We start from the raw sequence: 23463 nt of genomic DNA, 5'->3' as shown, positions 1-23463 counted from the left end.
CCTTTGCAATTTTAAGGAAACCTCATCCGCGGGCGGGTTGAGCTTTCCAACAGTAATTTAAAACAAAATAAAAACTTTTAAACATCACGGCCAGAATTCTTACCTTAATGGGCGGGCCCCACAAGCTCGGCGGCGGGTGGGCAGCTGAACTCCGCTGCCGAAACGGGGCCCACCGCCATTTTGAGTGGGCGGGCCAATTAAGGCCCGCCCAGCGGCCTGCCCGACAGGAAGCACTATGCGCTTCCTGTGCGGGTGGGGGAGGGATTCCCCATCTGTCAAAGTGCGCTCTTTCACGCACTGCTACCTGAGGCAAAGTGCTGTCATTTTCCCATGGGCAAGCGGGCCCCGCCCCCAAATCGCTGACGGGAAAATTCTGGCCCATTTTTAATATGTCCCTGCTCGTGTGAATTAGTCACGTGGGGACATGTTTCCCTTATTTTTAAAATCTTTATTTTTCATTTTAAAATTCTTCAGCTCCCTGAGGCAGCTTTGTGTCTTCGGGGAGTTTTCAGTCCGTGCTCCCCCCACATGCATGCACAGACTTCGGCTCTCGCCCTCCTCCCGCCCCCATCCCAGCAGTGCTGAGGCCCCTAGCGTGTGTTTCATACTAGCTGGCCGGTAATTGGCCAGCCATCATGAAATTGCAGTCGGATCCTGATCACGGGTGGCGGTCCGTTTCACACCCGTTTCCGGGCCCGCCCAGTGCAGGGAAAACCCTGCCCATGGATGCTGAAATTTGTGTCAAAACATTTTTACCTTTTTTTAAATTAATCTCAGAAACCTCATCCCCCCTTTGGATGAGCTTTCCTGAAAAATGCAAAGGACGCCTGGCCGATTTGCCCACCCGCCGACTGTAATGTTGGACGGGCAGCGAAAAGCCCCATTTAATTGCGCCGTTAATTGACTTAATAGCCCTCTTAATTGTTGGTGGGCACGCTGCCAACTCTTGCACACACCTACCGACCGAAATATCGCTCGAGTACGCAATGACATCAGGACACTCGCCCAACATCATCGCGCACTATTTTACACTCGAGCATGTCGGGTGCACGTCCGTACGTCAAAGGAAGAAACCTGGCCGAGGGGTTGCCCATTTAGGACAGAGATGAGGAAAAAAATTTCTGAGTTTTGAGAGCTTGGAATTCTCTTCCTCAAAAGCTCAAAAGGTGGTTGAGGCAGAGCCCTTACATATCTTCAAGGCAGAGGTAGATAGATTCTTGGTGAGCAAGGAGTGAACGGTTAGTGGAGAGGCAGGAATATGAGGTTAAAATCAGATCAGCCATGATCTTATTGAATGGCAGAGCGGGCTCGAGTGGCCTACTCCTGCTCCTAATTCGTATGTTCACACATCAATGATATAATAGACAGAAATATTTCAACATTATATTCAAAAGCAATTATTTAAAGTATCTATCAAAATTCCAAACCTCATTATCCCAAATTTGATTTAAAAATGAATGGATTAGGTTTTTTTTTATTCATACATGGGATGTGGGCATTGCTGGCTAGGCCAGCATTTATTGCCCATCCCGAATTGTACATGAGAAGGTGTGGTGAACTGCCTTCTTGAATCCCTGCAGTCCATGTGGTATAGGTACACGCACAGTGCTGTTAGGAAGGGAGTTCCAGGATTTTTACCCAACGACAGTAAAGGAGTGACAACATATTTCTAAGTCAGGATGGTGAGTGGCTTGGAAGGGAACTTCCAAGTGATGTTCTAATGTGCCTCGTGACATTGTCCAGGTTTTGCTGCAAGAAGCAAATAGATTATATCCCTTTTCCATTTTGACAATATGTTGAATGAGTAGCTGTGAACACTTAGAGAACATGAATAGTCACCCTTGTACCTTGAAACAAACAGAGCAGACCAGTTTGTTGTTGTCGAGCTGCAGTTGGCTTGATCTTTCCCAGGTGAATCGGATGTCATACACTATTAACTTCCATAGCAGTTCCGCTATCTAAAGCACAAATCAAAATGCATTCTTCACAACGTAAGTCACTGTGCAATCTAAGCGTTACTTGTCAAGAATCAGTGAATAACACTGTTATCAGCTGATCCATTTAAGAAGAATAATCACACAAATACATTGGCCTTGATTTTATAGTTGTAATGACAGTGAAATTGTTAGCGTTCGCTGTCATAATCCTGGAACGGACAACAATGTCTGGCATCCACACGTGCACAGTTAAATGCTTAAATTCTGAAGTTGCTGTGACGAATCATTGGCCATCCATAAGGTACCCTGTTGTATATTTGAAAATCATTGAACTGATGCAAATTTATCTTTTTAAGCTGTAATATCGCTGTTAAAAATATGAAAATGTTATGCATTGTTAATGAGGTTTAACTGGGTTTTAATGGCATACTAAGTCATAACTACTGTTGGACAATCTCTCTAGCCCTGGGAAACTAACCTTATGTCTGTGTAATGTCCCAATATTTATTTTGCTCTCTGTAAAATTTATAAAAAGTGAAGGATAATCAGTGAATTTTACTTCCAGGTTTGTTGTCTGTGAGAATACTTCAATGTAATTGGCTGCTTATTCTGCTTGATGATATCACAATTACTAGATGCTTAAAGATCCCTTTGACTTAGCGTCATGATTCAAAATAACATTGGGAAAGATGGAATCCATGCCACAGAGATTGCTAAATTTTTTGGGCAGCTTTCTTCGAGGTCAGAACTGAGTACCATTGTTTCATCGCTGAGTGCAAAATTTTTTTTTCTATTTGTTCATGAGATGTGGGTGTCACTGTCTAGGCCAGCATTTATTACCCATCCCTAGTTGCCCCTTAGTTCAGAGCGCATTTAAAAGTCAATCACATTGCTGTGGGTCTGGAGTCACATGTGGGCCAGACGAGGTAAGGACAACAGGTTTCCTACCCTAAAGGGACATTAATGAACCAGATGGGTTTTTTACAATCAACAATGGCTTTGTGGTTATCATCAGACTTTTAATTCCAGATTTTTACTGAATTTAAATTCCACTTACTGCCGTGGCAGGATTCAAACCCAGGTCTCCAGGACATTACCCTGGGTCTCTGGATTACTAGTCCAGCAACAATACCACTGCACTATCACTTCCCTCTGGGCCAATAAATCATTTTAATAGTTTGCCATCAATAAAGAACTAATATTCAATTACATTTTCTGTAACGCAACATTTAAGGGCAAAATCATCATCATGGGAAGAATTTTTGGAGGGCAATGAGGTTGGCGACAGAAGCGGGTGGTCATGTAATTTCTCACCATCAGCCAGCGTGCCAGTTTATCTGTACCATCCCGCCCACTGAGCTATTTTCAGGAATGTCGGGTAGTTTGTTCAAGTAATTAAAATGTCAATTAAGGCCATTGATCAGAGGTCTCCTATTGGGCCTCCAGCAATAGAGAGTCCACCTGCCATTCTTAATGGGACAGCGAGAGAGCCCTCTGGCTAATAAAGGGTCAATCCAAAATCAGTGTCGAGTGGCTGCTCCCAACATGGTGCTTTTGATCTTAACATCGAGGTCCTGACCTAAAATGGAAAATCCTACTACACGGGGAGGATTTTTCCCTCGTCGGACGGGCTCGGCGAGGGTGGGCGGGGACGGTTGGGAAGCTGGCCGCCGCCTGCGATCAGGACCGGACCGCGATTTCACGCTGGTGGGCCAGTTAAGACCCGCCCAACGTGAAACACAAGTGGCAGCGCTCAGCACTGCCTGTGCGGGGGGGAGGAGAGCAAGCACAAAATTCATGCATGCGCGTGGGTGCGTACTGGAAAGGCTCCCTGAGGCACAGAGCTGCCTCAGGAAGATGAACATTCTTCAAAATAAAAAATAAAAATTTCTAAAATGTTATAAAACATGTCCCCTCATCTGATTTATTATGTTATTTATTAAATTTTAAAATTTCTATTTATTTTTATTTGCTGTTGTAAACCTCATTTCACCCATGGAAGATCCTTCAACTTTGCAAACATGAGGCAGACCCAACCGAGCATAAAATATTTCGGTCTGAGGGGAGCTGCCGACTCCGCCCATGGATGAGGTTTCCTAAAAAATGCAAAGGCCGCTTGGCCGTTTTGCCTGCCCGCCAACTGTAAGGTTGGACAGGCAGCGAAAAATTTATTTCAATTACCTTTTTAATGGCCTTAATAGGCCTTTTAATTGCCGGAGTCAGCAGCGCGCCCGCTGACCAAAATATTGCGCGTCATTTTACGCTTGGTCGGGTCTCCTCCATGTTTCCAAAGTTGAAGGATCATCGCTACATTTGCAAAGTTGAAGGACATGTAACTGGAACAGATCTGAAAACTATCCTTTTAGCAAAACATAACTTACCCAGCAGGAAATGTCAACATACTATAGGAATTCATCATAATCTTACCAAAATTATAACCTTGGAGATATATTTTTTAAATTGCAAGACCTCTTGGGGGTGGGGGCAGTTAGCTAGATGGCTAGCATGTGGACCTAATTAATGTCAACTGTACAGGGTTCAATCCCTGTTTCAGCTGAGGTAGATTCGGGGCCTACCTCCTTGTCCTTCTCATAATGAAAAATCATGGCACTTAGCTGTGTTTCTGTGAAAAATTCCCAAGTGCCTGCCTTCAGACAGGCAACTGAGAGAAACTGATTTAATCTTGGGAGCCCTAAGTGGGATGAGGAAGGGACTCAATCAGAAAACTAATAAATGCATACAATTGTGAGAAGGACCCAGTCAGAAGGAAAAGTTAGAATAGTGATATGCCAGTAAACAGATTTATAAATATGCCATACACTGTTTATCAGATTGCTTTTTAACTTTACATGAGATTTCGGTGGTCTATGCATCTGTGGTTCAGTTGGCCGAACTCTTGCCTCTGAGTCAGAAGGTTTTGGGTTCACAGTCCCACTTCACGACTTGATCACAAAAGTCAATGCTGACACTCCAGTACGGTACTTGGTATTGTCGGAGTTGCTGTCTTTTTGATGAGACATTAAACTGAGGCCCCATCTGCCCTCTCAGGTGGATGTAAAAAATCCCATGTCACACAAAAATATAGAAACAGTGGGGGAAAAAAAACCCTAGTGTCCTGGCCAATATTTATCCCTCAATCAAGACAACAAAAAATAGATCTGGTCATAACCATATTTCTGTTTGTAGGAGCTTGGTGTGTGAAGATTGGTTGGCACGTTTCCATCACTTTGCTGATGGAAGTGGTCATTGACACAGCTATCAAGTGGCACTTACTCAGTAATAACCTGCTCACTGACAGTCAATTTGTGTTCCGCCAGGGCCACTCAGCTCCTGATCACACAAAAGCCTTGGTCCAAACATTGACAAAAGAACTGAACTCCAGAGATGAGGTGAGAGTGACTGCCTTTGACATCAAGACTGCATTTAACCAAGTATGGCATCAAGGAGCCCTCACAAAACCAGAGTCAATGGAAACCAGCGGGAAACGCTCCACTGGTTGGAGTCATACTTAGCACAAAGGAAGATGGTTGTGGTTGTTGGAGGTCAATCATCTCAGTCGCCCCTTGACATTTCATGGCATTACCATTGCTGAATCCCACATTATCAACATCCTGGGGTTACCATTGACCAGAAACTGAACTGGACTAGCCATATAAATACTGTGGATACAATAGCAGGTCAGAGGCTGGGGATTCTGCTGAGAATAACTCTCCTCCTGACTCCCCAAAGTCTGTCCACCATCTACAAGACATAAGTCAGGAGTGTAATGAAATACTCTCCACTTGCCTGGATGATTGCAGCTCCAACAAGGCTCAAGAAGCTCAACAACATCCAGGACAAAGCAGCCCGCTTGATTGACACCCCATCCACCACCTTCAACATTCACTAAATTCATGAGCAATACACAGTGGCAGCAGTGTGTACCATCCATAAGATGTACTGCAGAAACTCATCAAGGTTCCTGCAGTAGCACCTTCCAATAGCACGTCCTCTACCACTTAGAAGGCAAAGGGCAGCAGATGTATGAGAACACCACCACCTGCAAGTTCCTCTCCAAGTTACACATAATCCTGACTTGGAAATATATCGCTGTTCCTTCACTTTTGCTGGGTCAAAATCCTGGAACTCCCTCCCTAACAGCACTGTGGATGTACCTACACCACATAGGCTGCAGCAGTTCAGGAAGGCAGCTCACCACCACCTTTTCAAGGGCAATTGGGATGGGCAATAAATGCTGCCCCAGCCAGTGATGCCCACATTCCGTGAAATAATTTTTAAAAATGAATATCAGCAGGGGAGTTATCCCTGGCGTCCTAGCAAATATTTTATTCATCAGTCAAGATTTTTTTTAAAAGTTTTTCTGGTCATCATCATGTTACTATATGTGGGAGATTTGTGTGAGTAAATTGATTGGCATGTGTCATGAAAAGCAGATTATAGCCACAAATTACTTATGGGCATATTGAACCTTTTAAGGAAGACCTGTTGATCTATATCTCAGGAAGTGTAAAACGGTCTGAGATGAAAAAACATGGATGCAAGACTTCTCTTCCAAAATACACAGAGAAATGGGTTAAATAGCTAGCTAGAGAACTGATCTGAGTACTGGTGTACTGTGTGTGTATCAGCAAGGAGGAAAGCCAGTCACCCCTGCAGTTTAACAGGCAAAGTCTCTCTCTCTCTCTCTCTCTCTAGCTGGAGGCAAGGCTCAGCAGAAGTCACACTCAAAAGGAAATAGGACAGATTCTTCAGCTACTTTGCAGAACAAGGTGTCTCCAACTGAATGCAAATCTGCCAAAGTCAGCTCTACAGGAATCACCCAACTCAACAGCCAAAATGTACCGCCATCTACGCCTCACAGACAAGTCAAGGACTGATTTTGTATTTTTTTAAAACTTTAATTTGGAATCTTAACTTCTCATTTCTGATCTATATGCATGCGTGTTGTGTCTTTATTATTTTTCTCAGGTTTTAGTAACTAATAAACTTGCTTTCTTTGACTCAATTAAGCCTGGTTACATTGGCTCATTCTAAAACATAAATACGTTTGGGCTAGGGAAAGGTATCCACAGGGAAGTGATTTTTAAATTAACCATGTTGTGACCAACTTTGGGGTTGAATAAAGAAGGGGAACCAGCTCATTCCCCCTCAACCGGGATCATAACAAAATTGGGGTCCCGTTCGGGAATTTAACATTTAAAGAAAAAGGCTATTGCTCTTGGGCAGATGGAAGATAGTTCCCACAAATGTGCCTTACAAATGGAACACTGTCTGATGGGAGGAAGTCAATTATGAAGCACAGTAGGTGAGAGGGGCTTGTTCTAGTTTCAAGTTACTTGTGCGAGTTCATTTGATTTGTGACAGATGGACAACATCATAATATAAACTACCTAAGGGATTGTAATCGAAGAGTCATATCCCCTCCATTGGAGTGATTGACTGCATAAATTGCTTAAAATAAATACTTGTACCTCCAGTTCAATTAAAATATCTATTTGGATCACATACACAGTTTCACATGGCCGTTCTCGGCATCTTTATCTTGCATTTATAATAACCTGGAAATTCCAATTCTGGGCACTTATCAATCTTATTTGTAGGTCTCTTTTCCGCTACATTGACTGGTTACAGCTGCTCATAAGACTAAATAAATATTTTCTTTTTAAAATGTAAAAGACGAAGTGAAAGATGGAACCAGTAACCTTCCAGCTCTATTCAGGAGTGAAAATATGAATTCAAAGCATCAGAACTTCCTGAGGGGAGCAGGATGAAAGTTTGTAATATTTGATAATTGTCCTAATTGCATAGCACGAGGGAATGAATGTGCAAAAAAAAAATGAAGCACAAAATGACTGTTTGCTTAGAGACCCAGGTTTCTGTTATATCCAGGTGCTAGTTTGATATCAGTACCTCTTTTGGCTGCAAGTGTACTCCAGTCACCAGTCTCAGATTGGTAATTGTAGTGTACGATATACAGATGGCAGATCAGAGATATGTTGCATTTGCTGTGGGTCACACTAGGGTCAGCCACAAAAGAACACTTTTCACGTGTGCTTGCATGTAAGCCAAAACCTCTATTCCCTGAACAGCTAATTTTAATGTTGTGAGAAATCAATGTGGACAGGGAGTAGAGGCAGCATGCAATTTCTCCTAACGTTAAGTTTATAAAACCCAATGGAGTAGTGGGGCACTTTAAAATACAGCTTTGCATCAGGCTGGCATTATAGTGCAATTTATGCAACAATGGCAACTTGCATTTATATAGCAACTTTAATATAATAAGATGCCCTACATCAGTTCACAGGACTGGTATCAAAGTATGATACTGAGCCAGAAAAAGAGAAATTAGGGCAGGTGGACATAAGTTTGGTCCAAGAGGTAAGCATTAAAGAGCATTTCAAAAGAGCAGAGAAAAGGAGGATTAGAATCCCAGAGGTTAGGGCTTAAATAGCTGAAGACACAGCCAAAAATAGCCGGGCGAAGAAAATCGGGGATGTACAAGGGGCTAAAACTGGAAGGGTGCAGAGTTTTTTCAGGTGGTAGAACTGGATTACAGAAGTTATAACGATAGGGAGAGGTGAGGCCATGGAGATAGTTGAAAACAAGAATGAGAATTTTAATTCTTAAAATGGCTGCGAAATGGTTTCCTGGAGGGAATATTACACCTCCTGACATCAGTGCGTTCAAGAGTCAAATTTCTATGATTTCCTATTTGATAAATACTGCACTCAAAGCAGTTTCATATCGAAGCAAAGCAGCATCTTAATAATAGTGATCTGCTTTTGCATTGTTTTTTAAATCATTTATGGGATGTGGGCATCGCTGGCTAGGCCAGCATTTATTGCCCATCCCTGATTGCCCTTGAGAAGGTGGTGGTGAGCTGCCTTCTTGAACCGCTGCAGTCCATGTGGTGTAGGTACACCCACAGTGCTGTTAGGAAGGGAGTTCCAGGATTTTGACCCAGTGACAGTGAAGGAACGGCAATATATTTCCAAGTCAGGATGGTGAGTGGCTTAGAGGGGAACTTCTAGGTGGTGGTATTCCCATGTATCTGCTGCCCTTGTCCTTCTAGACAGTAGCTGTCTCGGGTTTGGAAGGTGTTGCCTAAGGAGCTTTGGTGAGTTCTTGCAGTGCATTTTGTTGTTGGTACATACTGCTGCCACTGTGTGTTGGTGATGGGGGGGGAATGAATGTTTGCAAATGAGGTGTCAATCAATCAATCAAGTCCTGGATGGCGTCAAGCTTCTTGAGTGTGGGAGCTGCACTCATCCAGGCAAGTGGAGAGTATTCCATCACACTTCTTACCTATGGCTTGTAGATGGTGGACAGGCTTTGGGGAGTCAGGAGGTGAGTTACTCACAGCAGGATTCCTAGCCTCTGACCTGCTTTTGTAGTCACAATATTAATGTAGCTAGTCCAGTTCAGTTTCTGGTCAATGGTAACCCCAGGATGTTGATAGTGGGGGATTCAGCGATGGTAATGCCGTGAAAAGTCAAGGGGCAATGGTTAGATTCTCTGTTGTTGGGAATGGTCATTGCCTGCCACTTGTGTGGTGCTAATGTTACTTGTCACTTGTCAGCCCAAGTTGTCCAGGTCTTGCTGCATTTGGACATGACTCCTCAGATAATGAAGCAGTCCATGACTGGTGCTGTACATTGTGCAATCATCAGCAACCTTATGACCTTACAATGGAAGGTCATTGATGATAATGCAGCTGAAGATGGTTGGGCCTAGGACACTACCCTAACGATTGACCTCCAACAAACAAAACCATCTTCCTTTGTGCTAGGTATGACTCCAACTAGTGGACATTTTTCATCTTGATAATCATTGACTCCAATTTTGCTAGGGCTCTCTGATTTCACACTCAGTCAAATGCTGCCAGTCACTCTCTCCTCACCTCTGGAATTTGCCCATGTTTGAACCAAGGCTGCAATGAGGTCAGAAGTTGAGTGACCCTGCCGGAAGCCAAACTGAGCATCAGTGAGCAGGTTATTGCGAAGCAAGTGCCACTGGATAGCACAATTGATGACCCCTTCCATCACTTTACTCATGATCGAGAGTAGACTGATGGGGCGGTAATTGGCCGGATTGGGTTTGTCCTGCTTTTTGTGTACAGGACATATCTGGGCAATTTTCCTCATTGCTGGATAGATGCCAGTGTTGTAATCGTACTGGAACAGCTTGGCTAGGTGGGCGGCAAGTTCTGGAGCACAAGTCTTCAGTACTATTGCCGGAATATTGTCAGGGCCCATAGGCTTTGCAGTACCCAGTGCCTTCAGCCATTTCTTGATATCATGTGAATTAATCAAAATCGAATTGGCTGAAGATTGGCATCTGTGATGCTGGGGATCTCGGGAGGAGGACAAGATGGATCATCCACTCGGCACTTCTGGCTGAAGATTGTAGCAAATGCTTCAGCCTTATCTTTTGCACTGATGTGCTGGGCTCCTCCATCATTGAAGATGGGAATATTTTTGGAGCCTCTTCCTCCAGTAAGTTGTTTCATTGTCCACCACCATTCATGACTTGATGTGGCAGGACTGATCCATTGGTTGTGGAATTGTTTAGCTCTGTCTGTCACTTGCTGCTTACGCTGTTTGGCGTGCAAGTAGTCCTGTGTTGTAGCTTCACCAAGTTGATGCTTCAATTTTAGGTATGCCTGGTGCTGCTCCTGGCGTTCCCTCCTGCATTCTTCGTTGAACCAGGGTTGATGGTAATTTAAAAAAATTATTTGTTCATGGGATGTGGGCGTTGCTGACTAGGCCAGCATTCATTGCCTTATTGCCCTTGAGAACTGAGTGGCTTGCTAGGCCATTTCAGAGTCAACCACATTGCTGTGGGTCTGGAGTAACATGTAGGCCAGACCAGGTAAGGACAGCAGATTTCCTTCCCTAAAGGACATTAGATGGGTTTTTACGACAACTGTTTCATGATTATCATTAGACTTTTAATTCCAGGTTTTTTTTTATTGAATTCAAATTTCACCATCTGTGTGGTGGAATTCAAACCTGGATCCCCAGAGCCTTACCCTGGGTATCTGGAGTACTAGTACATTGACAATACCACTACACCACCACCTCCCCCGATGGTAAAGTGGGGGATATGCCGGGCCATGAGGTTTGAAATTGTTGTTCAGTACAATTCTGCTGCTGCTGATGCCCCACAGCACCTCATGATTGCCCAGTCTTGAATTTCTAAATCTGTTTAGCACAATGGCAGTGCCACACAACACGATGGAGGGTATCCTGGACTTGGTCTCCACAAGGTGGTCACTCCTACCGATACATCATGGACAGCTACATTGTGGCAGGTAGGTTGGTGAGAATGAGGTCAAGTACGTTTTTCCCTCCTGTTGGTTCCCTCACCACCTTCTGCAGGCCCAGTCTTGCAGCTATGGCCTTTAGGACTCGGCCAGCTCGGCCTGTAACTCTTTCAGAGTTAAAACAATTAACTAAATTAACAAAATAAGGGATAAATCAAGCACAGCCCCTAAGTCAGGTCAGCTGTAAAATCAAGGAAAAACTTTAAAGGAACCTTACAAACATCAAACCAAAATGTGATTAAAGGGGTCAACAAAACACCCCAGTCCCCGCGGTGCCCACCGGGCACGGAAGGCCTCGATGGTGCCGGCAGACACCGCGTGCTCCCTCTCCAGTGACACCCGGCCGCGAACGTAGCCGTGGAAGAGGGACAAACACAGCTCGGCCTGTAGTGGTACTACCGAGTATCTCTTGCTGATGGACATTGAAGCCCCCCCACCTAGGGTACAATCTGCACCCTTGCCACCCTCAGTGCTTCCTCCAATTGGTGTTCAACATTGAGGAGTACTGATTTATCAGCTGATGGGGGGATGGTACCTAGTAATCAGCAGGAGGTTTCATTCCCCATGTTTGACCTGGTGCCATGAGGCTTCATGGAATCTGGAGTGGATGTTGAGAACTCCCAGGGCAACTCCCTCCTAACAGTATACCACTGTGCCGCCACCTCTGCTGGGTCTATCCTATCAGTGGGACAGGACAAACCCAGGGATGGAGATGGTGGTGTCTGGGAAATTATTTGTGAAGTATGATTCCATGAATATGGCTATGTCAGACTGTTGCTTGACTAGTCTGTGAGACAGCTCTTCCAATTTTGACACAAGCTCTTAGATTGTAGTAAGGGGGACTTTGCAGTTTTGACAGGGCCGGGTTTGCCATTGTCGTTTCCAGTGCCTAGGTCAATGCAGGGTGGTCTATCTGGTTTCATTCTTTATTGACTTGTTTTTTACACAACTGAGTGACTTGCTAGGCCACTTCAGAGGGCATTTAAGAGTCAACCATATTGCTGTGGGTCTGGAGTCACATGTAGGCCAGACCAGGTGAAGATGGCAGATTTCCTTCCCTAGAGGACATTGGTGAACCAGATGGGTTTTTACTACAATCTACATGGTTTCATGGCCATCAATTGACTTTTAATTCCAGATATTCGAACTTGGGTACCCAGAGCATTTCTATTGGTCACTTGATTACTAGTCCATTGGCAATACCAGTGTGCCACTGCCTCCCCTGGTAAGGAAAAGTGAGGTTGTTTTAATTTAAATTCATTTGTAAAGTTAGGCTCATGCAATCTCTAGAAGAGAACACGTGGTTACCTTTCGAACTTTCAAATTTAATTAAGTTGCATATTACATCAGTGCCAAAATAATACTATATGATCGCTTGAGCTGTTTTGCTTTTGAAACCAAATCGCAAAGATCACTATAGTCATGTAGCTGATTCCAAATCTAAGTTACAGCAAATTGCTGTGAAAATCTGACGGGTAATTCTCCCAGAGGGGAGCCATGCTCACAGTGAAAAGAGCAACAGTATTGTAGTCGTAATTCCCTGATCCGCCATCCCTATGAGTTCAGCTTCCGCGGAAGCATAGGATGCGCAATTACCTCCTCAGCTGTACATTGCCTATTAAACATGATTTCAAAACCCAATGGCATTGAAAAGTGCAGTTGCATGATAATTAGAATCATCAAAAGATCACCTATTAGGATATCAATGTGGTGTCAACTGAGTAAGAGAGTTAAAGTTGAAAGAGACTCTGTTACATACACATTTAGTGTTTTTCTTGGCAATCATCTTACAGTCAATTTCGCTATTCTCTGGTATGATGCCAGCTTCTCGTAATTCAACTAAAAGCAACTCAAATTGTGCAGTAAGTTGTCGGTACGTATGGCAGCGAGTCATGTTGTGCATATTCTTAGGTGACTTTCCGATAAAACCTAATCAAAAGACACAGAGAAGAAATTCAGCAAATCTCAATCAGCATTTAGCAGAAAAGCAGTTAAATTTGATATCAGGGATTAAAGGCTTGCATTGATTAAAGAAAACTTATTACTTAGATCTTGTCAGTGCTAAAGTTCCTTACTTAAACGTGATAAAGTCAATTTATAACAGCTAAATAACGTTATTTACAATGAAACACACTGCGCTGTGGCCCCCAAACCACAGGGGGGCCCCAAAATGAATGAGTTTCAAAACGTTCAAATTGGATCCGCAAACTGATGCTGCATTTGCAAAGTTAAAAAGGGAAGCACCGAGTAAATGAGTTATTTTTGGGACTGAGTACCGTGTGTGACGGGAATGACAGGCACCCGGGTTGGTCTCGGCAACATCTCTGCCTCTGAGCAGCTACAAAAACATACACGAAGAAAACACCTTTCAGATGTACTCGCTTTACTGACAAATGATCATTTTGCAAAGTGGGTCTGTCTCAGTCAAATCTTCACAAAGTAAATAGTAAGACTCCGCTATTCCACCAGGAAAGCGATGGTTAGAAAAGTAAGTTTGAAAGGAGATTGAAATGTTCACAAATTATATTAACCAATAGCTAGGAATTGCTTCTTTTCAACCAGATTGCTGCAGTAATTATATTTCCCCCTTTTTTTGATAAATCCCTCTCCCACACATACACACTCTCTCTCTCTCTCTCTCTGATACAAGGTGTGCCATTTGCTAACAAGTCTAGAGCAGACCGCTAGGGATATATGGTGAGCTCATTCACTTTACCCAACAATAGTTAAGTCCGTCCGCTCCCCTCAGCCCATGATTGCCAATGCAAGTAGGGAGCTCACTCACTGGTTGTTTGAATGATTAGCCAGGGCCACGGGTTAAAGGTGTCAGTGGTGGCCCCAGTGCTAGAGGTTTGGCCTCTGGGTCAGACAGTTGTGGGTTCAAGTCCCACTCCCATCCAGACAGTCACTCCAGGGAAGTGCTGACCTGTCAGACATGCCTGCTTTGGATGTAAAAGATCCCATGAGGCTATTTTGAAGAAGAGTTACCCTTGGTGTCCTGGCCAATATTTTTATCCCTCAATCAACATCACACAAAACAGATTCTGGTCATTATTGCATTGTCTGTGGGAGCTTACTGGGTGCAAACTGGCTGTGGCATTTCGCACATTCCCACTTCAAAGGTACGTCATTGGCTGCACAGCTTTGGGACTTCTGGTGGTGGTGAAAGGCGCTATATAATTGCAAGTCTTTAAATTTTGGTATGGCTATGAGGTGGTTTTAAAAGTACCGGCCCACCATGCTGGGGCAGGAGGAATTGTAATCCACACACATGCTTATGGCTAGCTTTTTACCTAGTTAGACTCAATGACAGGAAATAACTAGAGACAGATTCGCTTGGCACTGCTCTGGGTTACATCCTATCAGCTGGTTTCATAGTCACTTCAGAATCATTCCTTGGCTCTCACTCCAAACTTCGTGTCCAGTGCAGAGAGGCACCAGAAACTGGATCGGATGTTGGAGGGAAGATTCTGGGCAGTCCCAGAGCCTTACTCCACACATTCCCATTCTCTCTTAAAAATCAGCAAGCTTTGATGGGCAGAGGAGTTTCAGTAAAACTTCGGCCAGTTTGGTCAGAGGTTGAACCATTGACCTCGAGCTGAGTTTTAATTTGATTTTAATTTAAATGATTGTAACATGGGCCGGCCTGAAACCACAACAGCAGCTCATGCCCCTCCACTGAGCCACACTGTTATGAGATTTTCCAGTGAGTGATGAGATCTCAGTAAAGTGCAATATTTCTCGTGTCTCCTAGGTAACAGATGTATTGTCAGTGCTGTTTTGCCTCAATAAAATGTTGGCACCGGAGCAGGGCTTCAGTCTGCTGTCTCTGTCTCTGAACAAAATTATACCAACGGGCTGTTATATCTATGTTTGAGTGGGCATTTCGTCAGCTTCCCTCACCTATCTGCAGACACGCTCTGTCCCTCTCTCTATGTATAATCTGTCCTTGGTTTTTGGCTTTACTCGTCAGTAAATTCCATGTTTGCTCAACGCACATCGCAATATTTACCAACTTTACTATCATTCAGATAAGAGGTAAGCTTGGATTTCAATGAGGCAATTATTCACAGGGGCATGTTTTTACAAGTGAAGAAGCACTGATCCATTTGTGTATTTTCTTGGCTTTGCCTTTTGCACCCCAGGAGGCCCAAAAATGAAGCTGATCACAGGGCCCCAATATCTGTAAATCTGCCACTGAACATAACCGTTATATTTTCAATTACTCTACTTTGGGTATTCTTTAAGAGCTCTGTTCAAAAATGCAACAATTATGTTTAAGTAATTTGGGGAATTAAAAGCGTATTCTGCCTCTTCACCTGTTTCTATCAGCTACACCGCCACTTGCCGTTTCAATTTACTTTCCATAAAAGTCTACAGGAAGGTGTGAACTATAGACCAGATATTATAATAATTACACAGCAGATTAAAATTGATTTGATAAAGTTTTGTTTAACAGATTTGCAAAAACAAAAACAGAGCTGTACTTAAAAAATTTCATGCAAATATTTGAACAATGAAAGACAAAATGTGGTATACATACCGAAACAAATGACCTATAATCAAATTCTACTGAGATTGTTTAAAAATCAATTTATCTGAACCAACCTTCTAGCAGGGATTTCAAATGAGTGCCTGTGAATAGATCTGTAAATATGTTGCAGAGTGGTCGGTTAAATGATGAACATCGCGCATTTGCCCAGGCTGTGTAGCACGTTACTTTTGACTGTAGAGGCATTTAATCATATATTTTCCAAATTATTAGTCTGAAATGCCTTCAATATCTGCAAATAAAAAAGTAATTAACTTAATAAATGTTAACCATTAACCATTCTAGTTCCCAAGTTCATCATCCCCTGCAAATAAACTATTCCTCTTGGTCAGCATGGACAGATAATCCAATTCATGGATTGGAGCCACAACACAAGATACTTTCAGAGACACTGGCAGCTTGGGAAGCACACACTGCAGTGAAGATGGCAGTGGACTGATAAGGTCCTCTTTTTACTATGGCGATCTTTTACTATTTCCAGGACTCTGCTCTGCTTCCTAAAATCAAGTACAAACCAACTTTATTAGAACTGTCCTCATGCAACATATAGATCCTCCACAGGCACATTGTTTCATTTTATGTTATACTGTTGTCCAGGTTATTAGGTAACAATCTAAATTTCCATAAACCTTGGGAATATCATTTGGGACAGTCATCAAAGGAGGTTGTTGGGTTAGGTCACCAAAGCTGTCCAGCATGATCTCCAAACTGCAGCAAGAGAGGATTGGTTAGAATATTTTGCATATATATCTCATTGTACACAAACTCCAGCCCTGACCAATGATCACCAATGGAACGGTGACCAAAAGGGTATTTTGCATATTTTGTATAAACTTCTGCTTTCAACCCATCTTGAAGGCCACTGGAACCTTACCTTGGATCCAACCTCTAGCTCTATCCTCAGCTTCCTTACCCCTTGCTCCTCGTAGTCAAACGGTTTATTCCTTATCTTTACTGCAATACAACATCTCCATTGCCAAATGTGGATGAAGCACCTGTGGGATATTTGCTTACCAGTGTGCATAATGCACAGGAGATTAAGAAAGTACGAGAGGGTAGTGCCCTATTCCTGCACACTCGCTACTCACTCACTCACTCCACGCTGTCATTGATCAAGGAATTTCAAAAACAACCACAGAGTGAGCAAGTGGTAGTACACCATCACATACCAACCATCCACAGACAGAAATACCCAATGCCTGAGATTTTTTGTCCCTCCTGTCTTCCCTCCCATTGTATGATCTGAGCTCCCACTAGGAAAAGATACTGATCCAGTCAACAAGTGGAAAGATGATACCCAGTGAAATTTAATGCAGAGTATTTTTTAGAAAGTGAATGTGTATAGTGCACGAATGAAGAATTGAGAAAACTAGAGGTTCAAATACAGTTTTGATGTTATGACATGGTGACCATTACTGAAACATGGCTGGAAGCTGGTCATGATTGGGAGTTAAATATTCCATACTATAAGGTCTTTTGAAGGGATAGTAAATCTGTAAGAGGAGGAAGTATAGCCTTATTGATTAAAGATAGTATTACAAAATTTGTAAGAGACAGTTTGATTAAGAGAAAGCAATCAGTAGAGTCAGGTTAGGATTCCTTCCCTAAAGGACATTAGTGATGTTGTCACTGGGCGAGTAATCCAGAGACCCAGGGTAATGCTCTGGGGACTTGGGTTCGAATCCCATGACAACAGATGGTGAAATTTGTATTCAATAAAAATCTGGAATTAAAAGTCTAATGATGACCGTGAAACCATTGCTGATTATCTTAAAGACTCATCTGGTTCACTAATGTCCTTGAGGGAAAGAAATCCACTGTCCGTACTTGGCCTGGCCTAAATGTGATTCTGGACCCACAGCAACGTGGTTAACCCTTAAATGCCCTCTGAACAAGGGCAATTAGGGATGGGCGATAAATGCTGTCCTAGCCAGTGATGCCCACATCCCATCAATGAATTTAAAAAAAGGAATTAAACCTGCAACATGAGCTATCGACAGGACTCTTGGTAGCAACATTGAAGTGGTAGAAGGTATTAATTCAACAATGAGAGAGTTTGTATCAAAAGCAAAGTTATTTTAATAGGAGATTTTAATTTTCATACTGTTTTTTAATTATTCATTCATGGATGTGGGCCTCACTGGCAACGCCAGCATTTATTCACCATCTCTAATTTTTTTATTCTTTCATAGGGTGTGGGCGTCGCTGGCAAGGCAAGCATTTGTTGCCCATCCCTAATTGTCCTTGAATTGAGTGGCTTACTGGACCATTTCTGAGGGCAGTTAAGAGTCAAACACATTGCTGTGGGCATGGAGTCACCTGTAGGTCAGACCAGGTAAGGATGGCAGATTTCCTCCCCTAAAGAACAGAGTGAACCCCATGGGTTTTTACGACCAGTTGATGCTAGTTACATGGCACCAATACTGAGACTAGCTTACGATTCCAAATGTTTTTAATTGCCCTTGAGAAGGTGGTGGTGAGCCACCTTCCTGAACTGCTTTAATCTGCATGGTGAAGATAGCCCTACAATGCCCTTCAGAAAAGAGTTGATCGATTTTAAAACAGCAACGATATAGGAACAGGGATATACTTCCAGTCAGGATGGTGTGTGATTTCGAAGGGAACTTGGAGTTGGTGGTGTCCAATGTATCTACTGCCCTTGTCCTTCTAGGCAGTAGAGATCATGGGCTGCATCTTCCGGTTGGCGAGTGGGGGGCGGAGCCCGCTCGCTGATGCGTAAAATGACGCAGGGTGACGTCGGGCGAGTCTCCAACTCGGCTGTATGCCCGCCGATCTGACAACTGCCATTTAAGGCCTTTAAAAAGCTAATTAAGCCAATTGATGGACCTGCCGTCCAACCTTATGGTTGGCGGGCAGGCGAATAGCCCAGGCGGCCTTCAGAAAAAATATGAAACCTCATTCACGGTCGGCATGAGGTTTCATGAGGGATTTAAAATGTTTATAAAATGTTGAAATGAAAGAAATTGACATGTCCCAGCCTATGTGACATTGTCACATGAGGGGTCATGTCAGGAATTTCTTTTGTACACTTCCAAAAATTTTTACATCTTCCACCCATCTCCCTGAGGTAGCACTTTGCCTCAGGGAGATCTGTGCGCTCTTTCATGTGCATGCGCAAAAGAGCACACTCCCGACTCAGGGAATTCCCTCCACCGCCCACACAGGGAGCGGTCGGTTCTTCCGAGCGGTCATCACGCTGGGCGGGCCTTAATTGGCCAGCCCAGGTAAAATGGCGGCATGCTCCCGACTGGAGGTGCCAATCAGGAGCCTGCCCACCCACGCCCGCTCCCCTACATCCCCCCCCGACGGGGGAAAAATGTTTGAAAGATGCTGTCCAAGGAACATCTTATAGATTGTACACACCGCAACTGTAGTGTTCCGATGATGGGGGTGTGCAAGCTGAAGGTGGTGAACAGGGTGCCAATCAAGCCAGATTCTTTGTCTTGGATGCTGTCATATTCTTGAAGATAGTTTCATGGCACCATTACTGAAACTATCGAGTGTTGTCACTAGTTTCTCATCCAGGCAAGTGAAAATTATTCCATCACACTCCTGAATTGTGTCTTGTAGATGGTGAAAAGGAAGTAAATCATTCGACTTTTAATACCCAATGTTTGACCTGCTCTTTTAGCTGGTCCAGTTAAGTTTCTGGTCAATGGTGAACCCCAGGCTATTCATGATGAGTTATTCAAGAATGTTAGTGCTGTTGAATGTCAAGTGGAGGTGGTTAGAATTTCTTTTGTTGGAGATGCTCATTGTCTGGCACTTTTGTAGCATGATTGTTACTTGCCACTTATCCGTCCAATCCTGAATGCATTCCATGTCTTGCTGCATGCAGACACGAACTGTTTTGTAACCTGAGGGGTTGTGAATGGACTTAATACTGTGCAGTCATCAGCAAAAATCCCTATTTCTGTCATTATGGTAAAGGGATGGTCAGTGATGAAGCAGTGAGGGGAGGTGATGATGTAGTGGGATTGTCGCTGGACTAGTAATCCAGAGGCCCAGGGTAATGCTCTAGGGATCCGGGTTCGAATCCCATCACAGCAGATGGTGGAATTTGAATCCAATAAAACCCTGGAATTAAAAGTCTAATGATGACCATGAAACCATTGACGATTGTTGTAAAAACCCATCTGGTTCACAAATGCCCTTTAGGAAAGGAAATCTGTCGTCCTTACCTGGTCTGGCCTATATATGACTCCAGACCCACAGCAATGGCCTAACAAGCCATTCAGTTATAACAAAGTCACAAAAAAAGAATGAAACCAGACAGACCACCCAGCATTAACCTAGTCACTGGTAATGGCAATGGCAATGGCAGCCCTGTCAACCCTGCAAAGTCCACCTTACTACCATCTGGGGGCCAGTGCCAAAATTGGGAGAGCTGTCTCACAGACTAGTCAAGGAACAGCCTGACATAATCATCCTCACGGAATCATTACTTACAGATAATGTCCTAGACACTGCCATCATCATCCCTGGGTCTGTCCTGTCCCACCAACAGGACAGACCCAGCAGTGGTATACAGTCGGGAGGGAGTTGCCCTGGGAGTCCTCAACATCGACTCTGGACCCCATGAAGTCTCATGGCGTCAGATCAAATATGGGCAAGGAAACCTTATGCTGATTACCATGTACTGCCCTCCCTCAGCTGATGAATCAGTGGTCCTCCATGTTGAACATCACCTGGAGTAAGCACTGAGGGTGGCAAGGGTGCATAATGTACTCTGGGTGGGGGACTTCAATGTCCATCACCAGGAGTGGCTTGGTAGCACCACTACTGACTGAGCTGGCCGAGTCCTAAGGGCCATAGCTGCTAGACTGGGCCTGGAGCAGGTGGTGAGGGAACCAACAAGAGGGAAAAACATACTTGACCTCATCCTCACCAACCTGCCTGCCACAGATGCATCTGTCCATGACAGTATTGGTAGGAGTGACTGCCGCATAGCTATTGTGGAGACGAAGTCTGGCCTTCATATTGAGGATACCCTCCATCATGTGGTGTGGCACTACCACCGTGCTGAATGGGATAAATAGCAACTCAAGACTGGGCATCCATGAGGCACTATGGGCCATCAGCAGCAGCAGAATTGGACTCGAACACAACCTGTAACCTCATTACCATAAAGCCAGGGGATCAACTCTGGTTCAGTGAAGAGTGCAGGAGGGAATGCAGGAGCAGCACCAGGCATACCTAAAATAAATGAGGCGTCAACCTGGTGAAGCTATAACACAGGACTACTTGCGTGTCAAACAGCATAAGCAGCAAGTGATCGACAGAGCTCAGCGATCCCACAATCAACAGATCAGATCTAAACTCTGCAGTCCTGCCACATCCAGTTGTGAATAGTGGTGGACAATTAAACAACTCACTGGAAGAGGCAGCTCCACAAATATCCTCATCCTCAATAATTGAGGAGCTGAGCACAGCAGTGCAAAAGATAAGGCTGAAGCATTCGCAACAATCTTCAGCCAGAAGTGCCGAGTGGATGGTTCATCTCGGCCTCCTCCAAAGGCCCTCAGCATCATAGATGCCAGTCTTCAGCCAATTCAATTCACTCCATGTGATATCAAGAAACAGCTGAAGGCATTGGATACTGCAAAGGCTATGGGCCCTGACAATATTCCAGCAATAGAACTGAAGACTTGTGCCCCAGAATTTGCTGCACCCCTAGCCAAGCTGTTCCAGTACAGCTACAACACTGGCATCTACCTGGCTATGTGGAAAATTGCCCAGGTATGTCCTGTACACAAAAAGCAGGACAAATCCAACCTGGCCAATTACTGTCCCATCAGCCTACTCTTGATCATCAGTAAAGTAATGGAAGGGACCATTAACATTGCTATCAAACGGCACTTGCTGAGCATTAACCTGCTCACTGATGCCCAGTTTGGGTTCCGCCAGGGCCACTCAGCTCCTGACCTCGTACCAGCCTACTTCAAACATGGACAAAAGAGTTGAACTCCCGAGGTGAGATGAGAGTTACTGCCCTTGACATCAAGGCAGCATTTGACCGAATATGGCATCAAGGAGCCCTAGCAAAACTGGAATCAATGGGAATCAGGGGGAAAACTCTCCGCTGGTTGGAGTCATACATAGCACAAAGGAAGATGGTTGTTGGAGGTCAGTCATCTCAGCTCCAGAACATCGCTGAAGAAGCTCCTCAGGGTAGTGTCCTAGGTCCAACCATCTTCAGCTGCTTAATCAATGACCTTCCTTCCATCATAAGGTCAGAAGTGAGGACGTTCGCTGATGATTGCACAATGTTCAGCACCATTCGCGACTCCTCAGATACTGAAGCAGTCCATGTCCAAATGCAACAAGACCTGGACAATATCCAGGCTTGGGCTGACAAGCGGCAAGTAACATTCACATCACACAAGTCTCAGGCAATGACCTTCTCCAGCAAGAGAGAATCCAACCATCGACCCTTGATGTTCAATGGCATTACCATCACTGAATCCCCCAACATCAACATCCTGGGGGTTACCATTGACCAGAAACTGGACTAGCCATATAAATACTGTGGCTGCAAGAGCAGGTCAGAGGCTGAGAATCCTGCAACGAGTAACTCACCTCCTGACTCCCCAAAGCCTGTCTACCATCTAAAATGCACAAGTCAGGAGTGTGATGGAATACTCCCCACTTGGCCGGATGAGTGCAGCTCTCACAACACTCAAGAAGCTGGACACCATCCAGGACATAGCAGCCCGCTTGATTGGCACCACACCCACAAACATTCACTCCCTCCACCACCGACGCACAGTTGCAGCAGTGTGTACCATCTACAAGATGCACTGCAGGAATTCACCAAGGCTCCTTAGACAGCACCTTCCAAACTCACGACCACTACCATCTAGAAGGACAAGGGCAGCAGGTCGTTGGGAACACCACCACCTGGAGGTTCCCCTCCAAGTCACTCACCATCCTGACTTGGAAATATATTGTTGTTCTTTCACTGTTGCTGGATCAAAATCCTGGAACTCCGTTCCTAGCACCTACATCACATGGACTGCAGTGGTTCAAGAAGGCAGCTTACCACCACCTTCTCAAGGACAGCTAGGGATGGGCAATAAATGCTGGCCCAGCCAGCGAAGCTCACATCCCCTGAATGAATTTTTTTAAAAAGCTGGAGATGGTTGGTCCTATGACACTGCCCCAAGGAATGTTTGCAGTGATGTCCTGGGACCGAGATGGATATTTTCCAACAATCACAGCTATTTTCCATTGTGCGAGGTATGAATCCAACTTTTCCCCCACCGGCTTTCCCCCGATTTCCATTGACATTTTTACTCAGGTTTCTTGATGCCACACTTGGTCCAATGTTTCCTCGATGTTAATGGCAACCACTCTTACCTCATCTTGGGAATTCAGTTATTTTGTCTATGTTTGGACCAAAGCAACAATTTATTCGCAGCTTATGGACCTGAACTGCACCACTGGACTCATCAGCTACTACTATTGAGCTTGGATGGCTCTGTACCCCTTTATATAGCCACAACAAGCTTCAGTCTGCCCAGAAGTTTTGATTTCCAAATCTCAGTTTCAGTTGTTGTTAGAAATTGGTTGGGTCAGTTTCTTTTCTCTGTTTCCTTTTTCAGTTTCCTCTTTCAGTTTCTGTTTTC

At 44.2% G+C, this 23463-nt stretch overlaps 1 protein-coding gene across 1 annotated transcript; it reads right to left on the bottom strand.

The window, feature by feature from the left end:
- Window positions 1-1787: 1787 nt before the first annotated feature.
- On the bottom strand, window positions 1788-16136 carry LOC144696536 (filamin-A-like). The gene is made up of 3 exons (XM_078567935.1): window positions 15871-16136; window positions 13022-13191; window positions 1788-1958 (listed from the first exon to the last, which is right to left on the bottom strand). Exons 1-3 carry the CDS (start codon window positions 15998-16000, stop codon window positions 1836-1838), a joined length of 423 nt encoding a protein of 140 aa, XP_078424061.1. The 5' UTR covers window positions 16001-16136; the 3' UTR covers window positions 1788-1835.
- Between the last annotated feature and the right edge of the window lie 7327 nt (window positions 16137-23463).

Source organism: Cetorhinus maximus, chromosome 22 (genome assembly GCF_964194155.1).
Source record: "Cetorhinus maximus chromosome 22, sCetMax3.hap1.1, whole genome shotgun sequence".
In the NCBI taxonomy this organism is placed as follows: Eukaryota; Metazoa; Chordata; class Chondrichthyes; order Lamniformes; family Cetorhinidae; genus Cetorhinus; species Cetorhinus maximus.
This window is presented reverse-complemented; position numbering and strand designations above follow the sequence as displayed.